Below are 25,752 nucleotides of genomic sequence, written 5' to 3'. Positions count from 1 at the left end.
GGTCTAAGTGCTAAAAGAAGTTTATTATATGAGGTTCAAGTTGAAATCAAGTAAGCAGAATATTGTCAAATACATTGCAGTTATTTAATTACGTATATTTTGCTTCCTATTTACCAATGTCTTTAATCAGGGTTGATTACTTTAAGTCCTATTCCTTAGAATGGTGTTTTTTTTTTTGTTTTTTTTTTTGAGATCTTGGGCACGCATGTACATAGGCCCGGTGTGAGTTTAAGCCACCGGTCCAGGACTCGGATCACGGTTGACTACATGGGAGTCCAGCAACATAGCCATTATGCTAACTGCTGGTCCCTAGAATGGTGTTTTTAAAGGTATAATTCAAGGATCATATGCATGAAGATCAACTAGAGTGTTATAAACCAGATTCCCTGGCTTTACTCAGACTTAACCGAATCAGAAACTCTGAGGGTAAGGACCAGAAATTCATTGCTATAAGCACTTTATAAATAATATTAACTTTTATTTTATTTATTTATTTATTTATTTATTTATTTGAGAGGTTTTCACTATAGGGCGCGTGTGCTCGCCAGACAGACAGAGACAGAGAGACAGAAAGCGAGAAATCACCCCCCAGGGGGGATGGTCATGCCGCAATCCCTTCTCCTCCATTCTCTTCTCGGGATCTTGGGCACGCATGCACACACGCCTGGCATGAGTTAAGCCACCGGGTCCGGGACGCGAACCGCGGTCGACTACATGGGAGTCCAGCGACATAGCCATTACGCTAACTGCTGGTTCCCAATATTAACTTTTAAAAAGCTTATTTCTTTAATTTAATTTAATTTTACTATTTTAAAATTTGATTAGAGGGAAATGAGAGAGAGAGAAAAAGGGAAAGTGAGAAACAAGCCACCAGCTCCAGGATTGGACTACAGTTGACCCTGTGAGAGTCCAGCACCTTAGCCACTGTACCATCTGCTGGCCCCAAATTGCTTTTTGAAATCAAGTTATGAGGCATGATTTTCATACAGTAAAATACACTGATTTTAAGTGTTTGTAGAATTTTGACAAACGTATATACTAGTATAACTTACCACAGTCAAAATGTGGAACATCGCCAGCACCCTAGAAAGTTTTCTTGTATAGTCCTTCTTCAAACCATAGGGAATCTCTGATTTGTTTCCTGTCAGGGTAGATTAGTTTTGCTTATTCTAAAATTTTATATAAAGGAAATCATACAGTATATACTTATGGGTATGGGTTCACTTGCTCAGTATAACATTTCTAAGATTCATTCACATGGTCATGTGTATCAGCAGTATTTGTGAGTAGTATTCCATTGTTAATGGTTTCTCATTTTTGATTATTAATGAGAGCTATTATAAACATTTAGATACAAGTCTATGGACATGCGTATACATTATCTTAGAAATTTAGTTTCAGTGTCTTTTTAAATTGTGATGTGGTATATAAAGCTGAAAAGTTTAGTGATGCCTCCATTATTTCTGTTTCTTTATTCATCAAATGGGGATTAATAATTGTACTACTCATCACAGAGGCATTTGTAGGATCAAATTAATTATAACGTATCATGAAAACTGTGTGAAGTTTAACAGAAGTCTATATAGGTTAAAAAGTAGAATTAAGCCTTAGACACAATATAATTATCACTATAAAACTTTAGGGGAGGGGCCAGCAGGTGACGTGGTGGTTGGGGGTGCTGTACTCCCACATGGCCCACTGCTGTTCAAGCCCCAGACCTGGTGGCTTGCTTCCTCACTTTCCCTTTCTCTCTCTCTGTACCTCTCTGGACAAATTCAAACAAACAAACAAACAAACAAATAAATAAATTTAAATAATAACTAATTCTTAAAAAAAAACTTCAGGGAAATTGTTTAATCTGTTGATACTAGATTTCAACCTGAGACTTAATTAAAGATCCTTACTTTTTTTTTTTTCTCCTTTCAGAAACAGATGGAGGAGCTCTTAGTACTGGCCAAAGAAAGTAGACAGAGCAACCATACAATTTGGTTTGGACACTTTACAACATCCACTGTCATTTCTCCATCACCAGGAATCCGATCAATAATGAGGTGAGACAGGCTTCCAAAATCAAAATGAACTGTTTTCAGTTCTATTTGTTTTCAATTTAATCAATTAATTTATTTTATGAGAAAGAGAGACGGGGCCCCTTCACAAGGTCTTGCCACACCACAGTCCTCTTCCTATCTGTGTGCTGCAGGCACACCCAGTGTGTTTAGACCAGTCAGGGAGCCTGGGCGTTCCCATGTGGCTCCAGTATCATGCAATAGTGCCCTATCACCTGCACCACTGTGGCCTTTTTAGTTCTTTCTTGTTGTTGTATCTATATATGGCTTTCCTAAAGAGATTATTTTTATTAATTTGGCATCACAAATTTTCTTTGTTCATTTATTCTATTTATGTTTCATTGGTTAGTTCAGCTATAGCTTACTTGTGCGGACACCTTCATACGCTCGGTGGGCTGATGCCTGTTTTGCACACTCGTCACAACCAGGGCACTTTGGAACTTGAGGTGGGAGATTGGAAGGATAATAGAAGGTAAGACAGCTACCCCCCAAAATAAAATGTATGCACATAAGTTTTGCTAAAACAATGATACATTTTTATCAATTTCATGGGTGATCCCAGTTATGGAAAAACTTGTGATATTTCTATTTTTTTAAAAGTAACATGTATTAACATGTATTATGTTTGATTTTCAAGATGCCTCCATTAGGAAATAGTCTCAAATTCTCATGTGCATAAGAATTATAGAAGAGTTTATTAAAAATAAAAATTTCTGTGCCCTGCCTCTTGAGATTTCAATTGTGTTGTTTTGGTTTACGGTCCAAGATTCATATGCTTAAAAAAAAAAAAAAAAATCCAAAATCCAAGATACTTCAGATCCCAAATATTTTGGATAAGGTATACTCAACTGGTATAGAGGAATGTCGTCTCATTGTTTTAACTATTACTGGTATTTATTCAAACCCCATGCTCTGAAGATATTACTTACACATGTTTATTTGTTGAGCTAAATATGCTACCTTTCTATTTTGAACTATTTCCATGAATTAAGCAGCTTTTCATCTTGGAAAGTATTTCCTCATTCCAGTTGACTTTTCTACAATAAAAACTATGCAAGAAGTACACATGTAGCTTGTAATTAGGTGGCAGCTATAATTACTTAGAGTTAAGACCTGCCTGTTCATGACTAAGGCTGTGGGCTGTACTGTTATTGCCTTTTGCCAGGTAATTTCCCTAACCCTTGGTCAGTTTATTTTCCTCATCTAAATGTTATGGTTATAAGCTGTGATGTTGCTTGCAAAACCATTTCCTTTCTTTTTCTCCCCACCAACATTTTGGTGTTCAATTCTGAGGTTTTACTGAAAGGATCTAACCTTTACCTGCCCTTAGAGAGGTTTAACTTGTGGGACCAGTGGATGGCATAATGATTACATCACTGGACTCCCACATAGTGAACCACAGTTCGAGTCCCAGAACTGGTAGATTAAAAAGGCTCACGTGGGACATAAGTGCATGGTGCCTAAAATCCTGAGAGGGGAATGGAGGAGAAGGGATTGTGGAATGGCCATCCCCCAAGGGGTGATTTCTGGCTTTCTGTCTCTCAGTCTCTCTTTGTCTCTCCAGTGAGCATACATGCCCTAGAGCAAAAACCTCTCTTTAAAAAAAGAAAGAAAAAGAAATGTTTAAATTGTATTAATTATACAACAGAAGAATTTCTTTTTAAAGGTAGTTTATTAGTAATATTAGGTTAGTCCTTGTTGTGGATGCAAATAAATCCAGAAATATCAGTGTTTTAACACAAGAAATATTTATTTTTAATTAAAAAGAAGAATTATTCATTTATTTTTTAAAGAATTATTTTATTTAACTTTATTTATTTATTTACTTATTTTAATTTGGCCAGAGAGGGACTGAGAGAGAAAGTAAGAAAGCAAGCCACCAGATCTGGGACTTGAACCGTGGTTGGCCTTGTGGGAGTCCAGTGCCCTTAACCAGTGCGCCACCTGCTGGCCCCTACTTATTATTATTTTTAAATTTGATATAGGGCATGGGCATTCCAGCGAAAGACAGAGAGAGAGGAAGCAAGAAAGCAAGCCACCAGTTCCAGGACTTGAACTATGGTTGACCATGTGGGAGTCCAGCACCTCAACCACCACACACCTGCTGGCCCTAAATGTTTACTTTTCATGCTTACAAATCTAGTATGGGTCAGAGCAATTCTCCTCTATAGGGTACCTTAGGGATTCAGACTTTCCTTTTATAATGTCACTATTTCAACATGTCAGTTCCAAGGCAGGGAAAAAAACAACAGAAAATTCCTATCTACGTTTAAGTACTTTGAATCAGAAGTGTTATACATGTCACTTCTGTTCACAACCCAGTGGCCAGAAGTAGTCACAGGGTCCCAATCTAATACCAGGGAGACTGGGAAATGCCAGGGACCGTATAGAGTATTTGGTGACCACTATTGTGTCTGCCATAGTTAATCATTTCATTTCTCAGTTCTACAATTTAGAAAAAATAAAACGTTGGTTACTCTTGAGTATTTTATACTTTCAATCGTGTATTTAGAAAATCAAAACAACTTTAACGTCTTTGAAATTATAGAAATAAAGGTTTAAAAGAAGTATGGAAAGTTTCTAATCATGTTCATATCAACTATTTTAATATTTTATGTAGCATTGTTGGTGGGATGAATACCAGACTTATAATGAATGTCTTAGATTCAAAATGGTCTTTAAACTATAGAAATAAAATGAATTAATTCAATAAGTATTTATTTAAGTATTAAAGAGTGCATGCTTCATATCATCTATCGTTCTGGGGCACTGTTAATTTTATCACCTCAGTCAGAGCCCAGTTGATATGACAAATATGAAGGCTAAAGTAGGAGGGATAAAGGAAGGAATAAAAGCAATGTTATTTACTCTGTGTTCAAATTCATCATGTAAAAACACCCCAGTTTTGTATTTTTGCATTTGTTCTGTATGTTATCTTCATGTCTTCTTATAATGTGAAGTGAGTCAATTACCTTATTATTTTCTGGTCTCTAGGTACCGGATCTTTGCTTTCGATCATGACCTCTTCAGCTTTGCAGATTTGAGTTTTGGCAAATGGCCTGTGGTTCTTATCACCAATCCTAAATCTCTCCTCTATAGTTGTGCTAAACATGAACCACTAGAAAGACTCCTTCACTCAACACACATCAGGTATGTGGCAATTTTTCAGAATTTTGTCAGTTTCATATTGATAGAAAATTATGATTGCATTCCCACGTGTTAAGCTGTGAGCTGCTCTGCTTTACTTTTTGCAATAACCTAAACATGATAAAAAGATATATTGTTGTATCTTGTATTGAACTTTTTCTTCATCTTCAGGTAAAAAATATATACTTTCTTTTTTTTTTTTTTTTGGTAAAAAATATGTACTTTCTTTTTTTTTTTTTCTTAGTTTGTTATAGGGTACATGTGGTTGTTGGAGAGAGAGTGAGAAATCATCCCCAAAGGGGGATGGGCCACACTGTGGTGTGCCCCATTCTCCTCCTGGGACTTTGGGTATGCATGTACGTGCACCTGGTGTGATTTTCAGGCCACTTAATTCTCTTGAACCATGAAGTAGGCTATGTGGTATCCTGCTTCTTTAACCTCCATGCCACCTGCTAGCCTCAAAATGACATATTTTAAGCTGATTAAAATGTTTTTATACTACCCTTTTGTACACTTCCCTTGATTCTTTCTTGAAAAGATCTTTTTTTTTTTTTGGAGAGGTTTTTGCTATAGGGCATGTGTACTGGCCAGAAAGACAGAGAGACAGAAAGTGAGAAATCACTCCCCCCAGGGAGGATGGCCACGCTGTAACCTTTTCCTCCATTCTCCTCTCAGAATATTGGGCACGCATGCATGCACATGCACCCAGTGTGAGTTTAAGCCACCGGGTCCAGGATTCGAACCACAGTTGACTACATGGGAGTCCAGCGACATAGCCATTACACCAAGTGCTGGTCCCTTGAAAAGATCTTTTTAAGCTAATGAAATTTTAAACATTATCTAGGAACTCATAATTCTAGGGGCTAGCAGGTGGTATGGTGGTTAAGTGCACTGGACTCCCACACATGGCTGACCATGGTTCAAGTCCTGGACCTGATGGCTTGCTTTCTTACTTTCCCTCTCTCTCTCTCTCTGTCTCTGTTTCTCTCTGGTCAAATTAAAATAATAATGATGATGAATAAAGTTAAGTTAAAAATAATTATCTTTTAAAAAAATTATTTAATTTAACTTTATTTATTATTAGTAGCAGTTTTGTAGACCAGAGAGAGACAGAGAGAAAGATCGGGAAAGTGAAAAAGCAAGCGCCAATTCCAGGACATGAACTGTGGTTGATAATGTGGGAGTCTAGCACCTTAACTACCACCACTTGCCAGCTCCATGAAAAATAATTCTTAACCAAACAAAAAAGAAACTCATAATTCTATCATTATTATTTTTGTGTACTTTATTCTAGCCTTTTCCTTTGCATATTTTTACATTGCTATAATTATAACGTACATATTTTTCTGTATTCTTCTTTAAAAATTTTACAATATACATCAGTGGTTTCTAATTTCCCACCAATTCAGGTTTGCTGAATTGTGCAACTCTGAAAGACACCATTCAGAAAGAAACTAGATGATATGACTGGTGGTCCTTGTGATTGAATAATGAGATGGTTCTGTCAACACTTATGTATTTTCAAGTTATAATAGGGTTATTCTTTCTTACAAAAACAATGACAGTTACTTAAAACTATGCATTTTATATATGTTCTTGTTTTAGAATCTTGGCTTTTTCTTTATCCTCCATTACTTCTGTCGCAGTTAAGATTGATGGAGTCAATTTAGGCCAGGCTCTTCATTTGTCTGGTCCTATTTTCATACTGAAGTGGAACCCCAGGAACTATACTAATGGGACTCATAAAATAGAAGTAATTGTCCAGGTAAGTTAGTATTTTCAGTTTGCTAATGTAAATAATTGCAAGCTATAGCTGCAAGATTTTTTTAGTCATTTTGTAAACTAAGTTTAATTTAAAAAATTTGAATACACTTGATATACTTAGTATATCTGGAATAATTCTGTTAGAGTAACCACTGAACAGAGAAGAAAAGAAATGTGCTTCTGCCAGCCATAGTCTGCCTATTTTTATTTTAACCCCTGGGAATTGTTCTCTTGTTTTCTACCAACTTTGGTTAGAGTCTTTTAATAATGGGGCAAATTTCTCATTACACCAAAAGACAATAGAATGGTTCAGAACACATGTGTTTATGTATCCATTCCTTTGATTTCTGTCTCTTAAGTGTATGAAACTTATATCACTATTTGAAAACTCAAGGACACAAATTTTCAAGGCAGCAAGGAACTTTTTTGTTTGGCATGTATGCATTGTTAGCATATACACTAAGAATCTGGCCGTCCTCCATTTTCTTCTCTGAAATTTCTTGCTTTAATGAGCAAGAGAGACAAAAAAACTACACCCGCAACAGGATCTTCATTCTGCAGTCCACCCCTGGCTTCAGCTGGTTCCAGATTGTGGGCATGTGTGTGCCTGGTGAGTTCAATGAGGTCTCCAAAAGTGAACACAAAACCCTCCTGTGTGGGTCAGCCTCACAGAGTATTATGTTATCACTGTGACACTGGCCCTGTCTGTCATTCTGATTCAACTTGGGGCATTTCATTCATTAGCACCTGCCAGGATAGAAAGTAATGGTTATTACCAAAATAAAGCAGTTTTAGAATTTATCCTCTGAAAGAATAGCTCAGAAATTAGTTTCTTTAAAAAAATAAAAATAAAAAACCAAAACCTATCAGTTTATTTTTTTAAGAATTAATTAATTAATTTCAATATGGTATATGGCACATGTGTTCACCAGCAAGAAAAGGAGAGAGGGAAAGTGAGAAAGCAAGGCTCCAAGTCTAGGACTCAAATCATGTCAGCCATGTGGAAATCCAGTGACTTAATCACCACCCCACCTGTTGGCCCCAAAACCTATCCATTTCTTTCTTTCTATTTTTTTTAAAATAATTTATTTATTTAATTCCATTTGTTATTATTAATTTTAATTTGACCAGAGACATAGAGAGAGAAAGAGAGAGGGGCGGGGGGGAGTGAGAAAGCAAGCCGCCAGGTCCAGGACTCGGCCATATGGGAATCCAGAGCCTCTATCCACCACACCACCTGCCAGCCCCAAAACCTCTCAATTTCTACAACTGATTTGATGACAATTTTTAACTATTTGATAATGTTAAGTCTCAATTTGAAATGCCAAATAATCCTTCAGAAAGCACATGTAATTATTTTCATTATCATTTTTCATCCCGGTGATAGATTAACTGGGGAGGAACTATTTCTGAGCTTTTCCTAAGGAGATGGAAGAAATTTTTTTCTTCCATAATCATGTAACAATCCCATGTGGTGGGTAGTTTAAGCCTAATTTCATAGATGGAGAAACTTATATCTGCATAAGAGAAGGTACTTTATGACCAACCAATAGCGTATTGGTCAAGGCAGCTGTTTCCCACATGACCAACTGTGTGGTTTGGGCCCTGGACCTAGCAACTTGAAAAACACTGGGTGTTTGTGCATGGCTGTCCAAAGTTCCAAGAGGATAAATGGAGGAGAAGGAATTGTGGCATGGCCATCTTCCCTGGTTGCTTCCTCACTTTCCCTTTCTCTTTCTGTCTCCAGTAGGTGCACGGGCCATATGATAAATTTTTTAAAAAAATAAATTTTAAAAAGGTGGCGCTTTGCTAAGACACTCATCTTTAAAGTGTTCTGCCCACTGTCCATAGGAATGGTGAACTTCCAGATCCTTGAATTGCTTCAGAACCCCAAAATATTACTTTCTTAAGATAAATATCTCCTGTAGTTTTATGAAGGAAAACTATAGCTCATGTTCTTTCTGTCTGCTTGAGTCCTTCGTAAAAATGTGAAATCATATCATTTTTGTATCTTTACAAAATGTTTACAATATTATTGAAATATAATTTACATACTATAAACTCTACTTTTTTTAGACAAACTAATATTTTTATACCCTAAATATGCAAAAGAAAATATTTGAATGTTATAAAAGAATCATATTCTCATACTACTCGAACACGCAGCAGTGGTCAAAATAATGAATTGTAGAATGGACGCCACGATTCAATGCAAAAAACACCCTCTCCAAAAAAGTTTCAGGCTTCTAACTTCACTGGATCCAGTACTGAATATACTTCTTAATATTCTTCATCTTCTTCTAAATCTTTTTTTTTTGAGAGGTTTTTTTGCTATAGAGCGTGTGCGCTCGCCAGACAGACAGAGAGAGACATAGAGACAGAAAGCGAGAAATCACCCCCCAGGGGGGATGGTCACACTGCAATCCCTTCTCCTCCATTCTCCTCTCGAGATCTTGGGCATACACACACATGCGCCTGGTGTGAGTTTTAAGCCACCGGGTCTGGGACGTGAACCACAGTTGACTACGTGGGAGTCCAGCAACATAGCCATTACGCTAACTGTTGGTTCCCAATCTTTTTTTTTTTTTTTGAGAGAAAGATTTTTGCTATGGGGAACATGCGCTCGCCAGAGAGACAGAAAGCAAGAAATCACTCCCGAGTGGGGATAGCCACACCACAATCCCTTCTCCATTCTCCTCTCAAGATTTGGGCACATGTGCACACGCGCCTGATGTGAGTTGTAAACCAGGTCCAGGACTTGAACCTCAGTAAACTATGTGAGAGTCCAGCAGTGTAGCCATTAAACCATTTGCTGGTCCCTATTTTTCATTTTCTAATATCTGCTGAAGATCCGTATATGTAGCTTCCAACCTGTGCTGGTAACCTGGGATCAACATCTGGGACTCTTGTAGGATCTCTGCTTGCTTTTTTAAATTAAATTAATTTAAAATAAATTAATTTAAATTTATTTTATACATTCAATCAGTATACATCACTTAGCTTGTAAAGTGAATTTACGCAACATGAATATACTTCACAATAGTCCAGTTCAGGATACTAAACACATTATCACCAACTGATAATAATTCATTTTTACATCCCATAAATGTCTTGCCTCTCTATTTTTCTCCTTAATTTCTTTCCGTGTACCCTCCCTCTTCACCATCTTCAACGTTCATTTTTTTTAATCGTTTTGTTTTACTTCTTTTTATATATCACTTTTTCTTTTTTGACTTAAAGAATTATTTATTTATTTTATTCTATTCATTTTTATTATCTCTTTAATTTGACCAGAGAGATACAGAGAGACAGAGAGAGAAAGAGGAGAAGTGAGAAAGCAAGCCTCCAAATCCGGGACTCTTAACTGTGGTCAGCCATGTGGGAGTCCAGCACCTCAACCACCATGCCATCTACTTGCTCCATCTTTTTTTTTTCTTAAGAGAGATTTTTGCTATAGGTTATGTGTGCTTGCCAGAGAGACAGAGACACAAGAGACAGAAAGAAAGAAATCACCCCTCGAGGGGATGGCCACTCCTCAAAACTTTCTCCTCCATTCTCCTCTTGGGATTTTGGACACGAACACACTTGTGCCTGTCACGGTTTTGAAGCTGTCGGGTCTGGGATTTGAACTGTAGTTGACTGTGGGAGTCCAGTGACATAACCATTACACCATCTCCTGGGCCCATACATTACTTTTTCTTTGACCAATTACTTTACCACACTGGTTTTGATCTTGAGGATCAGTCCTGGTCAGCTATTATTTCTATGCCTTTTCTCTGCACACAAGGAAATATATATATATATATACTGAATCTGGCAGCTTGCTTTCTCATTTTCTCTCTCTCTGTTCCCCTCTGGTTAAATTGAAATAAATGAATGAATGAATGAATTAATTAATTAATAGAATAGAATATATAAAGTTAAATAAAATAATTCTAAGAAAAAAAAAGAGAGAGAAGACATTATAACTACATACTGATATTTCTGTTGGGTCGTTAGAAGTCATGATACATTTTTGGATAGAAAAACATAGGAAAGTACATTATGACTTTCCCAATGGACCTAATAGTTCAAGTTGAGAATGACAAGATAGTGTTGTTAAAAGGATTTATAGGGCTAGCCTGTGGCCTGGTGGTTAAGGCAACTGGATCCCACATATCTGACTGCACTGTTCAAGTCCTAGATCTGGCAGCTTGAAAGAAGCACGCTGGGCACTTTAACATGCTTGCCCAAAAATCTCGAAAGGTGGGAGAAATGGAGGAGAAGGGATTGTGGCATGACCATGCCCTAAGGAAGTGCTTTCTCGCTTTTGCTCGCTGTCTGTGTTTCTCTCCAGCAAGTGCACATGCCCTCTGGCAAATTAAAGGAAAAAAGGACTTATAGGGAGAATCAAAGTAAATGAAAAAAAGGTTCAATGCATGGGAACCAGCAGTTAGCGTAATGGCTATGTTGCTAGATTCCCACGTAGTCGACTGCGGTTTGTGTCCCAGACCCGGTGGCTTGGAACTCACGCCGGGCGCGTGTGCGTACATACCCAAGATCCCGAGAGGAGAATGGAGGAGAAGGGATTGCGGCGTGACCATCCCCCCTGGGGGTGATTTCTCGCTTTCTGTCTATGTCTCTCTCTGTCTGGCGAGCACACGCGCCCTATAGCGAAAACCTCTCAAAAAAAAAAAAAAGGTTCAATTCAGAGATAACTAAGAAAAGTTATTAGAAGCTTACTCTTGTAAGGGAAATGTATAATTTAGAGCATTTTATATATATATATTTAAATGTGCGTGAAAGTTATTTATTTGCTATGCTTATAAGTAGGATTCTGCTGGAAGAAGTAGGAGTGTTCACCACATCTTTTCTGTTCAAGAGAATATTCATCTCACATTTGATCCTATGGCATCATTTATTCTTCTTACTGACTACTGCACTGTGGTGAGTGAATTCAATGAAATGTTATGTGTATTTTTACTGGATTTGGTAAATGAAATGTCCTAAGTAATATAATTATGTGACAAGAAATCTGAACCTTATAAAATTAAAGATATTTTGTTTCGCTGGAGGAATAAAATGTTTCTAAGTTCCTTTGAATAAGAAGCAGCAGAGGTATGGACATGTAACTTGGGACCTAATTCTAAACAATGCCATTAAACCAGGATAACTAGTGGGTGGCGTGGTGGTTAAGGCACTGGACACTCCTACATGGCCAACCACGGTTCAAGTCCTGGACCAAGTGACTTACTTGCTCACCTTCTCTCTGTGTCTCTCTCTGGTCAAATGAAAAATAAATGAATGAATGAATCAAGTTAAATAAATACTTCTTTAAAACACACACACACACACACACACACACACAAACAACCAGGATAACTAAGGAACTTTGCTAACTTGGTTTAAGAGTTTTTAAAGAATAATGTTTCTGGGGCCAACAGATGGTATAGCAGTTATATCACTGGATTCCTACATGGCCAACTGTGGTTTGATTCCCAGACCCAGTGGTTTGAGAATCACACCTCACACAAGGTGTGTGTGTGTGTGTGTGTGTGTGTGTGTGTGTATGTATGTATGTGTGTATCCGGGATCCCAGGAGGAGAATGGAGGAGAAGGGATTGAGGCATGGCCATCCCCCCAGAAGGTGATTTCTCACTTTCCCTCTCATTGTCTCTGTCTCTCTCTCCAGTGAGTTCACATGCCTTAAGACAAAAATCTCTCAAAAAAGAAATGTTTCTTTCAATGTAAATAGTATATATTCAACATAGAAAACTTGGAAAATTTAGAAATAAAATGAAATCAACCCTATGTTTTGTTATCATACTATCTACTGTATTTGTCATTATAATACTCTTGTTATTTCACATATATGTGTCTCTAAGTTTTTAATTTAAAATGGTTTTATACTTCCACTCTCTTTTGCTGTGTGATTTTTTTCCCCCCATTAAGGAACTCGTTTTGACTAATTTCTTACAGCAATTTATATTATTTTGTAACATGATATTAGTTACATTAAATTATCATAGATATGCCTTACTTTATTTAACCATTTCCTTATTAGACATTTGTTTCCAATTTTTCTCTCTATAAATAAATAATGCATGTAACTAAGTGTATTTATCTCTAATATGTTGAGAAGAAAATTTAAACCTCCCTTAATTTCACCCCCTGGAGATAGCTTAATACATATCTTTACAGACTTAAATTGTGAATCCATTATTTTATTACTATTATTATTACTTTTTCTTTGCTTTTTTGTTTTGTTTTGTTGAGAGGTTTTTGCTATAGGGCGCGTGCGCTCACCAGACAGACAGAGAGAGACAGAGAGACAGAAAGCGAGAAATCACCCCCCAGGGGGGATGGCCACGCCGCAGTCCTTTCTCTTCCATTCTCCTCCTGGGATCTTGGGCACGCACGCACACGCGCCCGGCGTGAGTTTAAGCCACCGGGTCCGGGACTCGAACCATGGTCTACTACGTGGGAGTCCAGCAACATTGCCATTACGCTAACTGATGGTCCCATTACTTTTTCTTTGCTACAGGGCACACATGCTCATCGGAGAGAGACTGAGAGAGAGAGAAAGTGAGAAAGCAAGCAGCCCAGTCTGGGTCTCAAACCGCAATTGGCCATGTTGGAGTCCAGTGCTTTAAACACTGTGCCACCTACTTGCCCCTCTAATATAGTTTCTTAGAGTAAATTTCTGGAAGTGAATTGTTAGGTTAAAGGGTGGGCACACTATTTTATGTACTTATTATATAAAACATAAGTTATTTATTATTTATAATATGTATTTTCTTTCCCTCCTCATTAAAATATAAGCCTCACAAGGGCAGGGAATCTTTGTCTGTTTCGTGTGCCTGGCACATAGTAGGCCCTCAATTAGTATTTCTTTTTTGTTTTTTAATTTGCCAGAGGGCATATGCACTCACCAGTGGCAGAGAGAAGGAGAGGAAGAAAGTACCCCACAGTGGGACATGATCATGCCGCAATCCCTTCTCATCCTAATGTTATTTTGGGCATGCATACACATGTGCCTGATGTATTTTGCAAGCCACTGGACCGGAATTCAAACCACGGTCAACCATGAAGGATTCAGCCCCTATAACCATTAGGTCACAGGGCTGGCTTCTTAATAAGTATTTCCTGAATGAGTAAATGGGTTTTTTTTTTTTTTTTCCAGTTGTAAATATACACTGTTAAATTGTCTTCCACGGAAGCTATGGAAATTTATACTCTGGTCTCTCAAATTTCACTTATCCTGGATATAAACATAAACACATAAATGTATATATACTAAAATGTTGAGAAGAAAATTTAAACCTCCTTTAATTTCACCTCCTGGAGATAGCTTAATATATATCTTCAGACTTAAATTATGAATTCATTATTTTATTTTTTTAAGAGGTTTTCCCCTTAGGATGTGTGCGCTTGCCTAAGAGAGACAGAGGTAAAGTGAGAAATCACCTTCTGGGGGCATGGCCACACCACAATCCCTTCTCCTCTATTTTCCTCCTGGCATCTTGACATGCATGCACATGTACCCGGTGTGATTTTCAAACCATAAGGTCCAGGACTTGAACTCGTTCGTCCATGTGAGATTCCAGCAACGTAATGACTACACCATCTGCTGGCCCTATTAATTCATTATTTTAATTTACTTTTTTTAGAAATTTAGAAAAAGACAGTGAGAGGGAAAGTGAGAAATCACCCCCCCAGGGGATTTGGCTATGCTGCAGTTCTTTTCTCTATTCTACTCCTGGGATCTGGGACGCTTGCATGAATGCATGAATTTCAAGCCACTGGATCTAGGACTTGAACTATGGTTGGTCTTGTGGGAGTCTAGTGATATTACTGCTATGCCATCTCCTGGCTCCATTTTAATTTACTTTTATTACTTGCATGACTGAACTTTTTTTTTTAGAATTATTTTTATTGGGACCAGCAATTAGCATAATGGCTATGTGGCTGGACTCCCTTGTAGTCGGATGCAGTTCGAGTCCCAGACCCAGTGGCTCAAACTCACGCTGGGCGCGTGTGCATGCTTGCCTAAGATCCCAAGAGGAGAATGGTGAAGAAGGGATTGCGGTGTGGCCATCCCCCCAGGGGGTGATTTCTCACTTTCTGTCTATCTGTCTCTCTCTGTCTTTCTGGCCAGCGCACACGCCCTATAGCAAAAATATCTCCAAGAAAAGAAAAATTAAAAAAAAATTATTTTTATTTAATTTTATTTATTATTAGCAAGTCAGGCTATGAAAGAGAAACATTGTATGTCTCCCCTTAACATATACCGACTGTCAGCACTCTATGGCAGAGACTGAAAGACTGGAGGACATACAAGCATTAAAAATTGTAAGGCATTTGTGGGACCCGATTATGGTTTATTATTTGTTGATGAGGACGTGTGTATGTTCTTAACTGGGCTAGACTGAGGTGTGTGCCATGCTGGGTAAAGTCTCTACAATCTAAATAATGTATAGTGACTAAATGTATAAATAATAATTAAAATTAATAAATAAAAATTATTTTAAAAATTATTTGTTATTTTTTAAAATTTGGCCAGAGAGAGCTAGAAAAGGAAAGTGAGAAAAGCAAGCTGCCATGTCCAGGACTCAAACTGTAGTTGGCCATGTGGGAGTCCAGCACCTTAACCTCCATGTTATCTGCAGGCCTGACATGATTGAACTTTTAAAAAATATGATTAATGGGCATTTGTATCTTATTATTATGTTTTTTTTATCATTTATTCACTTTTGGAGATTTTTTTAGCAGTTACCTATGTCAGACTTTAAGAACTTTGACTTATATCTAGATCACCAGGGGATATTATGAAAATGCAGATTCTTTTTTTATTTTTTGGAGAGGTTTTCGCTATTAGGTGTGTGCACTCGCCAGACAGATAGAGAGACATAGAGACAGAAAGCGAGAAATCACCCCCCAGGGGGGATGATCACACCGCAATCCCTTCTCCTCCATTCTCCTCTCGGGATCTTGGGCATGCATGCACATGCGCCCAGCGTGAGTTTTAAGCCACCGGGTCCGGGATGCGAACCACAGTCGACTATATGGGAGTCCAACAAAATAGCCATTACGCTAACTGCTGGTTCCCTGAAAATGCAGATTCTTTTTTTTTTTAATTATTTTTATTTAACTTTATTTATTATTATTATCATTATTATTTTCCAGTTTGATCAGAGAGAGACAGAGAGAGAGAGAGGAAGTGAGAAAGCAAACCACCAGGTCCGAGACTTGAACTGTGGTCGGCCATGTGGGAGTCCAGCACCTTTAACCTCCATGCCACCTGTCGGCTCCATGCAGATTCTAATAGAATACATCTGAGGTAGGGCTTGAGACTTTCCTTTTTTTTTTTTTAAGAACTATTTTCTATTTAACTTACTTATTTATTTAACTTAATTTGACCAGAGAAGGACAGAGTGAGAGAGAAAAAGAGACAGAGAGAAAGTAAGAAAGCAAGCTGCCAGTTCTGGGACTCGAACTATGGTCAGGCATGTGGGAGTCTAGTGCCTTTAACCACCATGCCACATGCTGGCCCCCAGGGCTTGTGATTTTCTAATCCTCATGGACTCAAGAGATCCAATGATGGTCTGAGGACTATAGTTTGTGAAGCAAACGTGTGGATCACAGTCTCCTTACTGTGAGTACATCTCCAAGTGAATGACTACTCCATGGAGAAAGCAAAAGAAAATGCAGTCTCTGTGCACTCAGCCTGCAGTACACTGTGTAGTTTTTATTTTTTTTACTCTTATGCAACTTTAAATAAAACCAAACAAATTATCCTTAGTACAACAAAATGGACTATTTTAATTTGATCACTTAATATAACTGTAAAAGCATATATAAGTGTATAGACTGTATATACTTAGCTTCAATATTGATCTGAATATGAGTATCTAAATTCAGAAAGACGAATATTAAGGCAATAAAATTTATTATTTTATTTATTGATAGATCACACGTTCGATTCTTTTCTATAGTGCCGTGTTTTGCTAATGATGCTTAAAGGAAAAAAACAAACGAACTTTTTTCTGAATACTCACACATTTCCAACACCAAATGTGCGGGATTTTGCACATCAAGCTCTAATTGTTGGTGGTCACTGGAAGTTTTGATGCTATCAGGAATCAGCACAGGCACCCAGGCACCCAGGTTAAGGTCTCAGTCCTCCACCCAACTTCAGATGCCATTTCTAAATGCAGGTTTTATATAAGCTGTTCTCTGACTAACCAGCTATCGGAGATCCCCAGGATACCTCCCTACAATGTTTGATAATTTGTTAGAATGGTTCATAGAACTCAGGAAAACACTTACTAGATTACGGGTTTATTATAAAAAGATACAACTCAGGCACAGCCATATGGGAGAGATTCATAGGGAAAGGGAGAAGGATGGGCCCAATATGTCCATGCCCTTCAGGCTGAAACTTCCAACTCTTTAGTCACATGGTTATTTCCCTGCCAACCAGCCCATCCTTTCTAAGGGGCTTTTAAAAAGTCACCTCATTAATGTAAACGCAGGTGTGGTTAAAAGGAGCCTGTTCCAGATAACAAGAAATGCTTCTTTCATATTATCACTCTAGAGCTGGGACAAAAATAAAATATTATATAACATTATAACAAAAGATGATCCTATCCCTGTTATCACTTAGAATATTACAAGGAATTTTCAGGAGTTCTGGTCAGAAGTGAAGAAAAAATATATATATTTCTTATATGACAGTATAACAGATACTATTCCCATTTTTGTTAATGAGACCATTTTAAACGCCTTCACTGAGCTTGTGCCCGTGTTTCTATTTCACATTAACACCTATTTCTCCGCAGGCCCGGGTCCTTTTTGTGCTGATTGTGCTGGTCCAGCTCACCATTCTCATTACTTTTAGGTATAGAAAACACCCAGTGCTTAAAGGTTAGCACTTTTATTCTTTTATTCTTAGAAGACTTTGTTTTGAAGCATCACTGCTCTCTGCACTATTACTAAGCAGATAGCAATAAAAATTGTCTTTGCATGAACTCTGTGAAATGCTTTCAGATTGGAAAACCAAGGGCTTCAGGAGGTATGTAGGCTGTCCCAAATCTCACGGCTAGGAAGAGACAGAGGAAAGTCTGTAAACCCACCTTTTATGACCCCAAATCAGTATTATCCTCTGAATAACACTTGTCTAGGCTGCACCTTAGAATCCTCTGAGGAACTTTGACCATCTCTATGTGTGACAGCCTTCTGGACCAATTACATCAGAATCACTGTGGTGGGACCTAAGCAGTTGATGTTTCTGATATACCAAGGCTGAGAAGCATGGCACTGTCTAATGTAATCACTGGGGTGCTGCCTAGTTCCCTCTCTACACCAGACCAATTAAATCAGAACCTCTGGAGGGTGAGACCTGGGCACAGGTATTTTCTAAAAGTTCCCCAGCTAAATAGAGAATCATCCCTTCAAATTTGAATTGTAGCTGCCTCTAAGGCTAAGGATAACTTTTAAAATAAAAACTAATTATTATTCTAGCTAGATATGTACATTAATACTTTGAGAAGTACAAGACTAGAACAAAAAAGAAGTGGAGAGAGTGATATACCAAATGAGAAAGGCCATGCCTTACCAGGCTTTATAAAAAATTAACTGTCAACATCCTGAATGATACTATAAAATGAATATGCTGACCTATTAACAAAGACATACCTTACAGCAGGCTGTCTTTCACTGGTACTGTCCTTTAAATATTTTGCACTGAGCTTCTTGTAGTCTTCTGCTCACTGGTTTATGATCAGTCACATGCATGGGCGAAATGGCTGCCTGGGGCTGAAGCCACGTGATACTTTAGAAAGCGAGAAATCATCCCTCAGGGGGATAGCCACGCAGTAAACCCTTCTCCATTCTCCTCTTGGGAGACTGGGCAGGCACACACACACACACAGACACACACACACACCTGGTGTGAGTTTGAAGCTGCCAGGTCTGGGACTTAAATCGCGGTCAGCCATGTGGGAGTCCAGCGACGTAACCACTATGCCATCTGCTGGTGCTGAGAGCATGTTAATTAGAGCTCTAGGGATTCCTTTCAGTTGGACTAAGAAGCTAGCTTTGGGTCCAGAACTGTTGTATATCATGTATAAGAAAGTATAAATATTCCTATGGTTTATTTATCCCTTTTGGAAATGTGTACATTTGGGTACTAAATCCCACATAAAACAGAGACTTGGTCATCTTTTGAACATAACATTGTCTTTCAAACCTACATGAAGATAAAATAGCACAGTCTTCTGACAGGTGTATCTGTTGCTTTTAGTTAAAAAATATGCATGAATTCAATATACTATGATATAGAACAGATATGTGTGTATAAATACAACTACACCATTATAATTTTTTTTCTCTGTAATTCTAAATGAATTGGTTCACTAGCATTCCTACCAAGTTTAAAGTGGTGTTATCTGTATCATATAACAAAGGATTTGCTGAATATATGGTAGGTAGCCCATGAGGCCTTTTAGAAAATATGGTAAAGAAATTGCACTTTGTATGTATTCACTGGATTTTTCAATTTATTCTGTTTAGCACCTCCTGGATTTATAAATTTGACCTCATTTTCCCTTCATGTCTTGAGCAAAATCAACATCTTCTATTATTCCATGTTGTTGCTGACCCTGTATACAGTGCTAGGTAAGTGAATTATCAGATTGTGGAGAATTCTGCCAGAGACTGTATGGAGAATTTTGACAATAGGTATAACAACAGAGCCCTCATAAATCATTTTCTGGGATATGATTTTGAGAAATAAAACTTTTTCCAAACATGTTTAGTTAATGCCAAGTTACTTTCAGGGTGCTGAGAAGACTGTTAATGAACCAGTATTTGTGTAGAAACCTAATAGAAGTTTAGCTTAACTGCCACTCCTCAGAGCAACCTTCTTGAACTCCCTTACAGCTTTATTCTCTATTTCATCACACTTTAAAAAAAATTATTTTATGTAAGTGTATTGATTTATTTTAATTTGACCAGAGACGGGGAGTGAGAGAGAGAGAGAGAGAGAAAGTGAGAAAGCAAGCCTCCAGGTCCAGGACATGAACTGTGGTTGGCCATGTGAGTGTCCAGCACCCTTAACCACCATGCCATCTGCCGGCCCCTTGTTTTTGCTTTTTAAAAGTTTATTCATTTATTTCTTCCACAAGAGAGAGAAAGTCAGAGCGAGATACAGAGACACCCACACACCGCTCCCCGCCCCCCACAGGATCCTCATACCATGATCCACGCCAAGCTTCAGCCAGGCATGGGCGTGCACACCCACCTGATGTGTATGGTGGCTTCAGGACATGAATGTGGGACCTTTCCCTGTGGGTCCAGCATCACACAGCATTGTGTTACTGATGTGCCATCGTTTGGTCCTCATCACACTTTTGATTTTCTTCATTATTTTATCAGAATTTATGGTTCTCGTTTTTGTTAGCTATTTCCTCATTGGAGTATCTGTTGATGTCTTCTCTATCGTGTTCATCTCTATGCCCAGCACTAAGCATAATGGTTATATAATTTATACATCCTGCATAGCTGGCGTAGTATGTAGTTCAGTGAATGTTTACTAATGTGTGGCTTTTAAAAACTTAGCTCAGTAGAGAAATTAACATGAACAGCAAGTTCAGGCGTATCTGAGCTCTTCTGTTGTACTAATGATTACACCTGATACTCATGAAGTCACTTAGTCACTTCTGTCTCTTTTTTGCTTTTTGCTTCTGTTCCTTAGTGATTAAAGTCAATTAGTAGTAGATTTGCCTATTTGTTTCCTAATTTTAATCTTTGTTTTACATTTTTATTCTACCTTTGGAATTTGCTCTTTGGTAAGTCACACCAAAGAAAAGATAAAAATATGACACTTTGCAGTTCTTTGTGCCAAGCTATGGTGATCCCCTGTAGTGGTAAGTTTTCCTGTTAGAAGACAGATTGAAGCTGTTTTGACACTTACTTCAGACTTGGAGGCAAAGCAAGTGATTCGATTTATGGACTTTTAAAAAAATACATTAAAAGGGCAGAAACTGTTCCATTCAAAAAGTTGAAGCTCGAAGGGAAAAGACTTTTTTCCTTAAGAATTACTTAATTTATTATTATTTATTTTTTAAAATTTGTTATATAGCACATGCACTCACCAGACTTGGTCGGGGGGTGGGAAGAGAGAAAGCAAGCCACCAGGTAGGATTCAAACTGTGGTCAGCCATGTGGGAGTCTAGTGCCTTAACCACCATGCCACCTGCAGGCCCCAAGGGAAAACACTTTTTTAGACTAGCATATCTCTAATGAAGTTTATCTGGAATATAATGTAAACGTGAGAAAATTACTGCTGACTTTTTAAAGCCAAACCCTACTCTGATCAGAAAATAATAATGGTATATAGATTTTGAGAGGGAAAGTCTGTCCCTTATTACCCATGAAATATAGCAGTCCCAGATACCCACACACTAAAAAGGGGCAGTAAGTAGTAATAAATAAAAGAAAAAAGCCAGCATTGCATTCTAGATAAAAAAAAATGAAGAGTCAAGTTAAACCCCATATATGTGAACTCTGATAATGTCATTGATGTACAAAGTACTGACTCTGGGTCATTGAGAAAATATTAAAATGTATTCATTACATTAATAAGAAATAAATGTACCTAAGTGCAGTTTAGAAAGATTTCTATCAAAAAATGATCAAAGTTTTGTTGCTTTAAGGTACAAAGGTTGCTTTAAATCTTAGTTACCTCAAAAATTAACTTCTATACAATAACGTTGTTGCTTACAGGAAATGTTACTGCACTGTATTGAGGTCATTAAACAGAATCTTCAAAAATTTGTGTGTTGCAGCCTGTTTCTGGAATCTGCAGGCTACGCATCTATTTCTGATATAGCATATACTCAAAACATTTTCTAATCCAGAGAAGCATGAGCAGAGGAGCAACTAGTTGGATAGCTAGGACATGAGGTGCAACATCAAGTTCATGGAGAAGAACTAAGAAGCGAAATGCTTATAGATGACTAGTGTGAAATCTCTCCATCATTCTTATAAACATATCTTAGGATATCAGAGTTATAGTTCTTTATCTTCTCCTTTTCTGTCCATTGCCTCTTTCAGGACCATGGTTTTTTGGTGAAATCATTGATGGCAAACTGGGTTGCTGCTTTTCCTTTGGGATTTTTGTTAATGGACATTTCCTACAAGGCAGCATCACATTTATCATTGGAATTCTCCAGGTAAGAAGGTAGACATTCAATTTAAGAACACATCGGCCTTGTTAGATTAATGGCATCATAGTTACAAATTAAGTCCAACATTCCAGATTAAATACCATAGGTCATTTCCTACTTTAATTGCAGGGCTTTTTTATTTCTTCAGTTTTTGCTATAGGGCATGTGTGCTCACTGGAGAGAGAGAGAGAAAGTGAGAAATCACCCTCCCAGGGGGGATGACCGCTCCATAATTCTTTCTCCTTCTCTCTGGATTTTAGACACACAGGCATATATGCCCAGTGTGATTCTCAGCCGCCAGATCTGGAATTCGAACCACAAAGTTGGCCATGTGGTATCCAGTACCCTAACTTCCATGCCACCTGCCAGCCCTGAAGGGCTGTCTTTAATAACTGATAGTTGTTTGCTTTTAAATAGTTCCTAAAGTCTTTCTTTTACCATTTTTGTGTAAATATCTAAAATACATTTTTTTAAAGATAAATTTATTTAATTTTATTTGTCATTATTATTATCTTTTCTCTTTTTTTGACCAAGGGGGGAGGGCAAGGGGAATGAGAAAGCAAGCCACCAGGTCTGGGACACAGACCACATCAGCCATGTGGGAATACAACACCTTGACCAACACCATCTGCTGGCCCCATAAAGTACATTTTTTGACATGCAGGGTTTATGAAGTAAAAGAAGTTTTGGTTGGTTGTTTCATTGTTTTTGTTTTTGTTTTTTAAGATTTTTACCATAGGGTGCGTGCACTCACCAGAGAGAGGGAAGTGAGAAATCACTTCTTGGGATGATGGCCACACCTTCTTCATTCTACTCTGAGGATTTGGGGCATGCGTGCACATGTACCCAGCATGATTTTTTAAGCCAGTGGAGCTGAGACTTGAATCGCACTGTTGGCCATGCAGGATCCAGCACTTAACCACCAACTGCTGGACCCCTATGTCCTTATTATTATTTCTTTTTAGAGAATCGTTATATTTAACTTTGTTTATTATTATTATCTGGAGAGGGTTTTGCTATAGGGCGCGTGCGCTTGCCAGGCAGAGAGAGACATAGAGACAGAAAGCGAGAAATCACTCCCCGGAAGGGATGGCCACGCCACAATCCTATCTCCTCCATTCTCCTCTCGGGATTTTGGGCACGCAAGCACACATGCCCTGCATGAGTTTTAAGCCACCGGGTCCAGGACATGAACTGCAGTCAACTACGTGGGAGTCCAGCGACATAGCCATTACACTAACTGCTGGTCCCTAACTTTATTTTTAACTAGAGACAGAGAGGGAGAGTGAGAAAACAACCTGTCAGGTTCAGGACTCAAACCAGTCAGCCAAGTGGGAGTCCAGCGCCTTTAACCATCACGCCACCTGCTGCCCCCCACCAATGTTCTTTTAAAACTTTATTCAGCTCACCAGCTCACTTATTTCTCAGCTTGAAGCCTTTTCTTCTTTTTCTTTTTTTTTTTTTTTTTTCATTTTTTGCCATAGGATACTTGTGCTCTCCAGAGAAATACAGAGAGAGGGAAAATGAGAAATCATCCCCCTGGGGGGCAATGGTAATGCCACAGTCCCTTCTCCTCTTGGGATTCTGGATATGCATGAACATGCATCTAACATAATTTTCAAGCTGCCATGTCTGGGCCTCAAACCACAGTCAACTGTATGGGAATCCAGCACCTTAATCACCATGCCATCTGCTGGCCCAAGCAGAACAGTGACACGATCCAGGTGACTGCTCCAATTTCCTCCTTGCTCACCATGTTTCAGGCATATTGCATGAAAGAGATTAAGACCTCTCCCACATCTGGGCTTTTCATTCGTTCCTTCTGCCTAGACTATATTAATACTTCCCTTCACTAACTCATTCCTGTTCTTAAGGTCTTAGAGATTCCATTTCCCAGTTACTCTCTTATGACCCAGTTATTTCCCTTATTCAACTTAACGTTTTTGCTTTTTTTCTTTTTTAATTTCTTTTCTTGTTAGAACATAAGTTCTATGATGGATCTCTTCTGCTTATTTACCATTGTCCCTAACCTAGAGCTTAGCCTTGCCAGTTGCATAATGGGTACTCAATAAATACTTGTTGAGTGACTCAAACAGCAGCTAAACTTGGATTACAATTTAGATCTTCTGATTTATATTCTAGTACTTGCCATGCTACCTGAAACAAGCATGCAAAAAAAAAATGTTCAAGTTGTAAAGGTGGATATCCCACTCTGCCAAAAAACACCCAGTTCCAACTTAAACACTGTTGGGTATCTTCTGTGTGTACAATACTGGGCTACAAGTTGGGGCTTTATCATAAATTAAATGATTCCTACATTTAAGAAGAACATGACATGGGCAAATAAATAACAAACTCAAGTCAATTGTTGTGTTATAAGCAAGTGTGATCACAGCATAAAAATCAGACAGTTCACCCCAAGACAGAAGGCAGCATATTCTTAGGAAACACTGGTGTTTTGAGACCTGACTTTTCCAAGGGCTCGGTGATAAGCTAATGATTCTGTTCTCCTTTTTTCCAGCTGGTATTTTTTAACATCCCCTTGATGGTTTACCTGTGTTGGAGCTTGTTGCAGCGGTGCTTTGGTCACAACTTCAGGTCTCATCTCCATCAAGGAAAATACTTGAAAATCATACCTGTTCACCTACTTATGCTACTGCTGTATCTCTGGCAGGTCTGTTCCTGCTACTTTATTCATGTGACATTTGGCACTCTAGCTTTCGTATTCTCTCCTTTGCGGACTTGGTTGACACTGCTGACTCCTGTTCTTGTGCGTTATGTGTGGACACTGAATTCTACTGAGTTTGGAACCTTCATGGTGCAGTTAAAATGCCACATGAGCTCCTGAAGGCCATGCCTCACCACTGGCATGTATGCAGAAATCGAGACTCCACGTCTGTAGCCCAGGCTTGCCTCAGTAGCAGGAGAAAGGCCAGTATGGGTGGGTGAGCTTCAGGAAGCTGCTGGTCCCTGGACACTTGGATGTTGGAGGGACTACCCACTACTGATTCCTGCAGAATGGACTGCAGAAAAGCCTCTAAATAATGCCTTGATTTCCGTCCTTCTCTAAGGAGGCAAAGGGTTGACTTAACCTTTGTGAAGAAAGCCTTAATCCAGGATGTCCCGAGGTAGGGCTGTGCGTGTGTGGATATGAGGCCCAGTGTGTTTCCGGTGGTTGGTTACCCAACCTAAAGCACCTAGCACTGTGTCTGGCACTCAGCTGCTGGCGAGTGTGCCATTTTAGGGGTCAGGAATCTGTGGACTTGGGTCTGACCATGACTATCCTTGAGATGTTAATTCCAACTGTTTCTCCACAAGGTTATGGGCTCCCTGCTTCCTTAGTTCGAGGTGTTTTCAACTAATTGAATAAATGAATAAATGAAGAACAAGAAAAACCCCGCGTCTGACCCTTACTTGTCCGGCCTGGCCTCTTGGGCGCGGTGGGGGCGTGGCCTCCGGGCCGGAGGGCGGGGCCTGGCTTCTGGGGGCGGGGCCGGACTTGTTGTTGCCGGAAGCGGAGCGGCTGCCGCAGTGCGGCTCGGGTTGCGGCGGTGTCATTTGTTCTC

The 25,752-nt window shown here is 38.7% G+C and overlaps 1 protein-coding gene across 4 annotated transcripts in view; it reads left to right on the top strand.

Moving 5' to 3' along the window:
- TMEM62 (transmembrane protein 62) overlaps nucleotides 1-25,581 on the top strand; it is a 35,346-nt gene extending 9,765 nt beyond the window's left edge. For all 4 annotated transcript variants that reach the window (XM_027775781.1, XM_014591672.2, XM_027775782.1 and 1 more), the window contains 9 exons: nucleotides 1,927-2,051; nucleotides 2,416-2,538; nucleotides 5,061-5,216; nucleotides 6,819-6,978; nucleotides 11,790-11,903; nucleotides 17,798-17,882; nucleotides 19,530-19,634; nucleotides 22,074-22,192; nucleotides 24,708-25,581. In XM_027775781.1, the coding sequence (XP_027631582.1) occupies nucleotides 1,927-2,051; nucleotides 2,416-2,538; nucleotides 5,061-5,216; nucleotides 6,819-6,978; nucleotides 11,790-11,903; nucleotides 17,798-17,882; nucleotides 19,530-19,634; nucleotides 22,074-22,192; nucleotides 24,708-25,034 (1,314 nt within the window). In that variant the 3' untranslated portion in view covers nucleotides 25,035-25,581. The remainder of the gene's footprint in view (nucleotides 1-1,926; nucleotides 2,052-2,415; nucleotides 2,539-5,060; nucleotides 5,217-6,818; nucleotides 6,979-11,789; nucleotides 11,904-17,797; nucleotides 17,883-19,529; nucleotides 19,635-22,073; nucleotides 22,193-24,707) is intronic.
- Nucleotides 25,582-25,752: the final 171 nt, after the last annotated feature.

This window comes from Tupaia chinensis, unplaced genomic scaffold (genome assembly GCF_000334495.1).
Source record: "Tupaia chinensis unplaced genomic scaffold, TupChi_1.0 Scaffold000605_1, whole genome shotgun sequence".
In the NCBI taxonomy this organism is placed as follows: Eukaryota; Metazoa; Chordata; class Mammalia; order Scandentia; family Tupaiidae; genus Tupaia; species Tupaia belangeri.
Note: the sequence above shows the minus strand (reverse complement) of the source record. Positions and strands in the feature narration are given on the sequence as shown.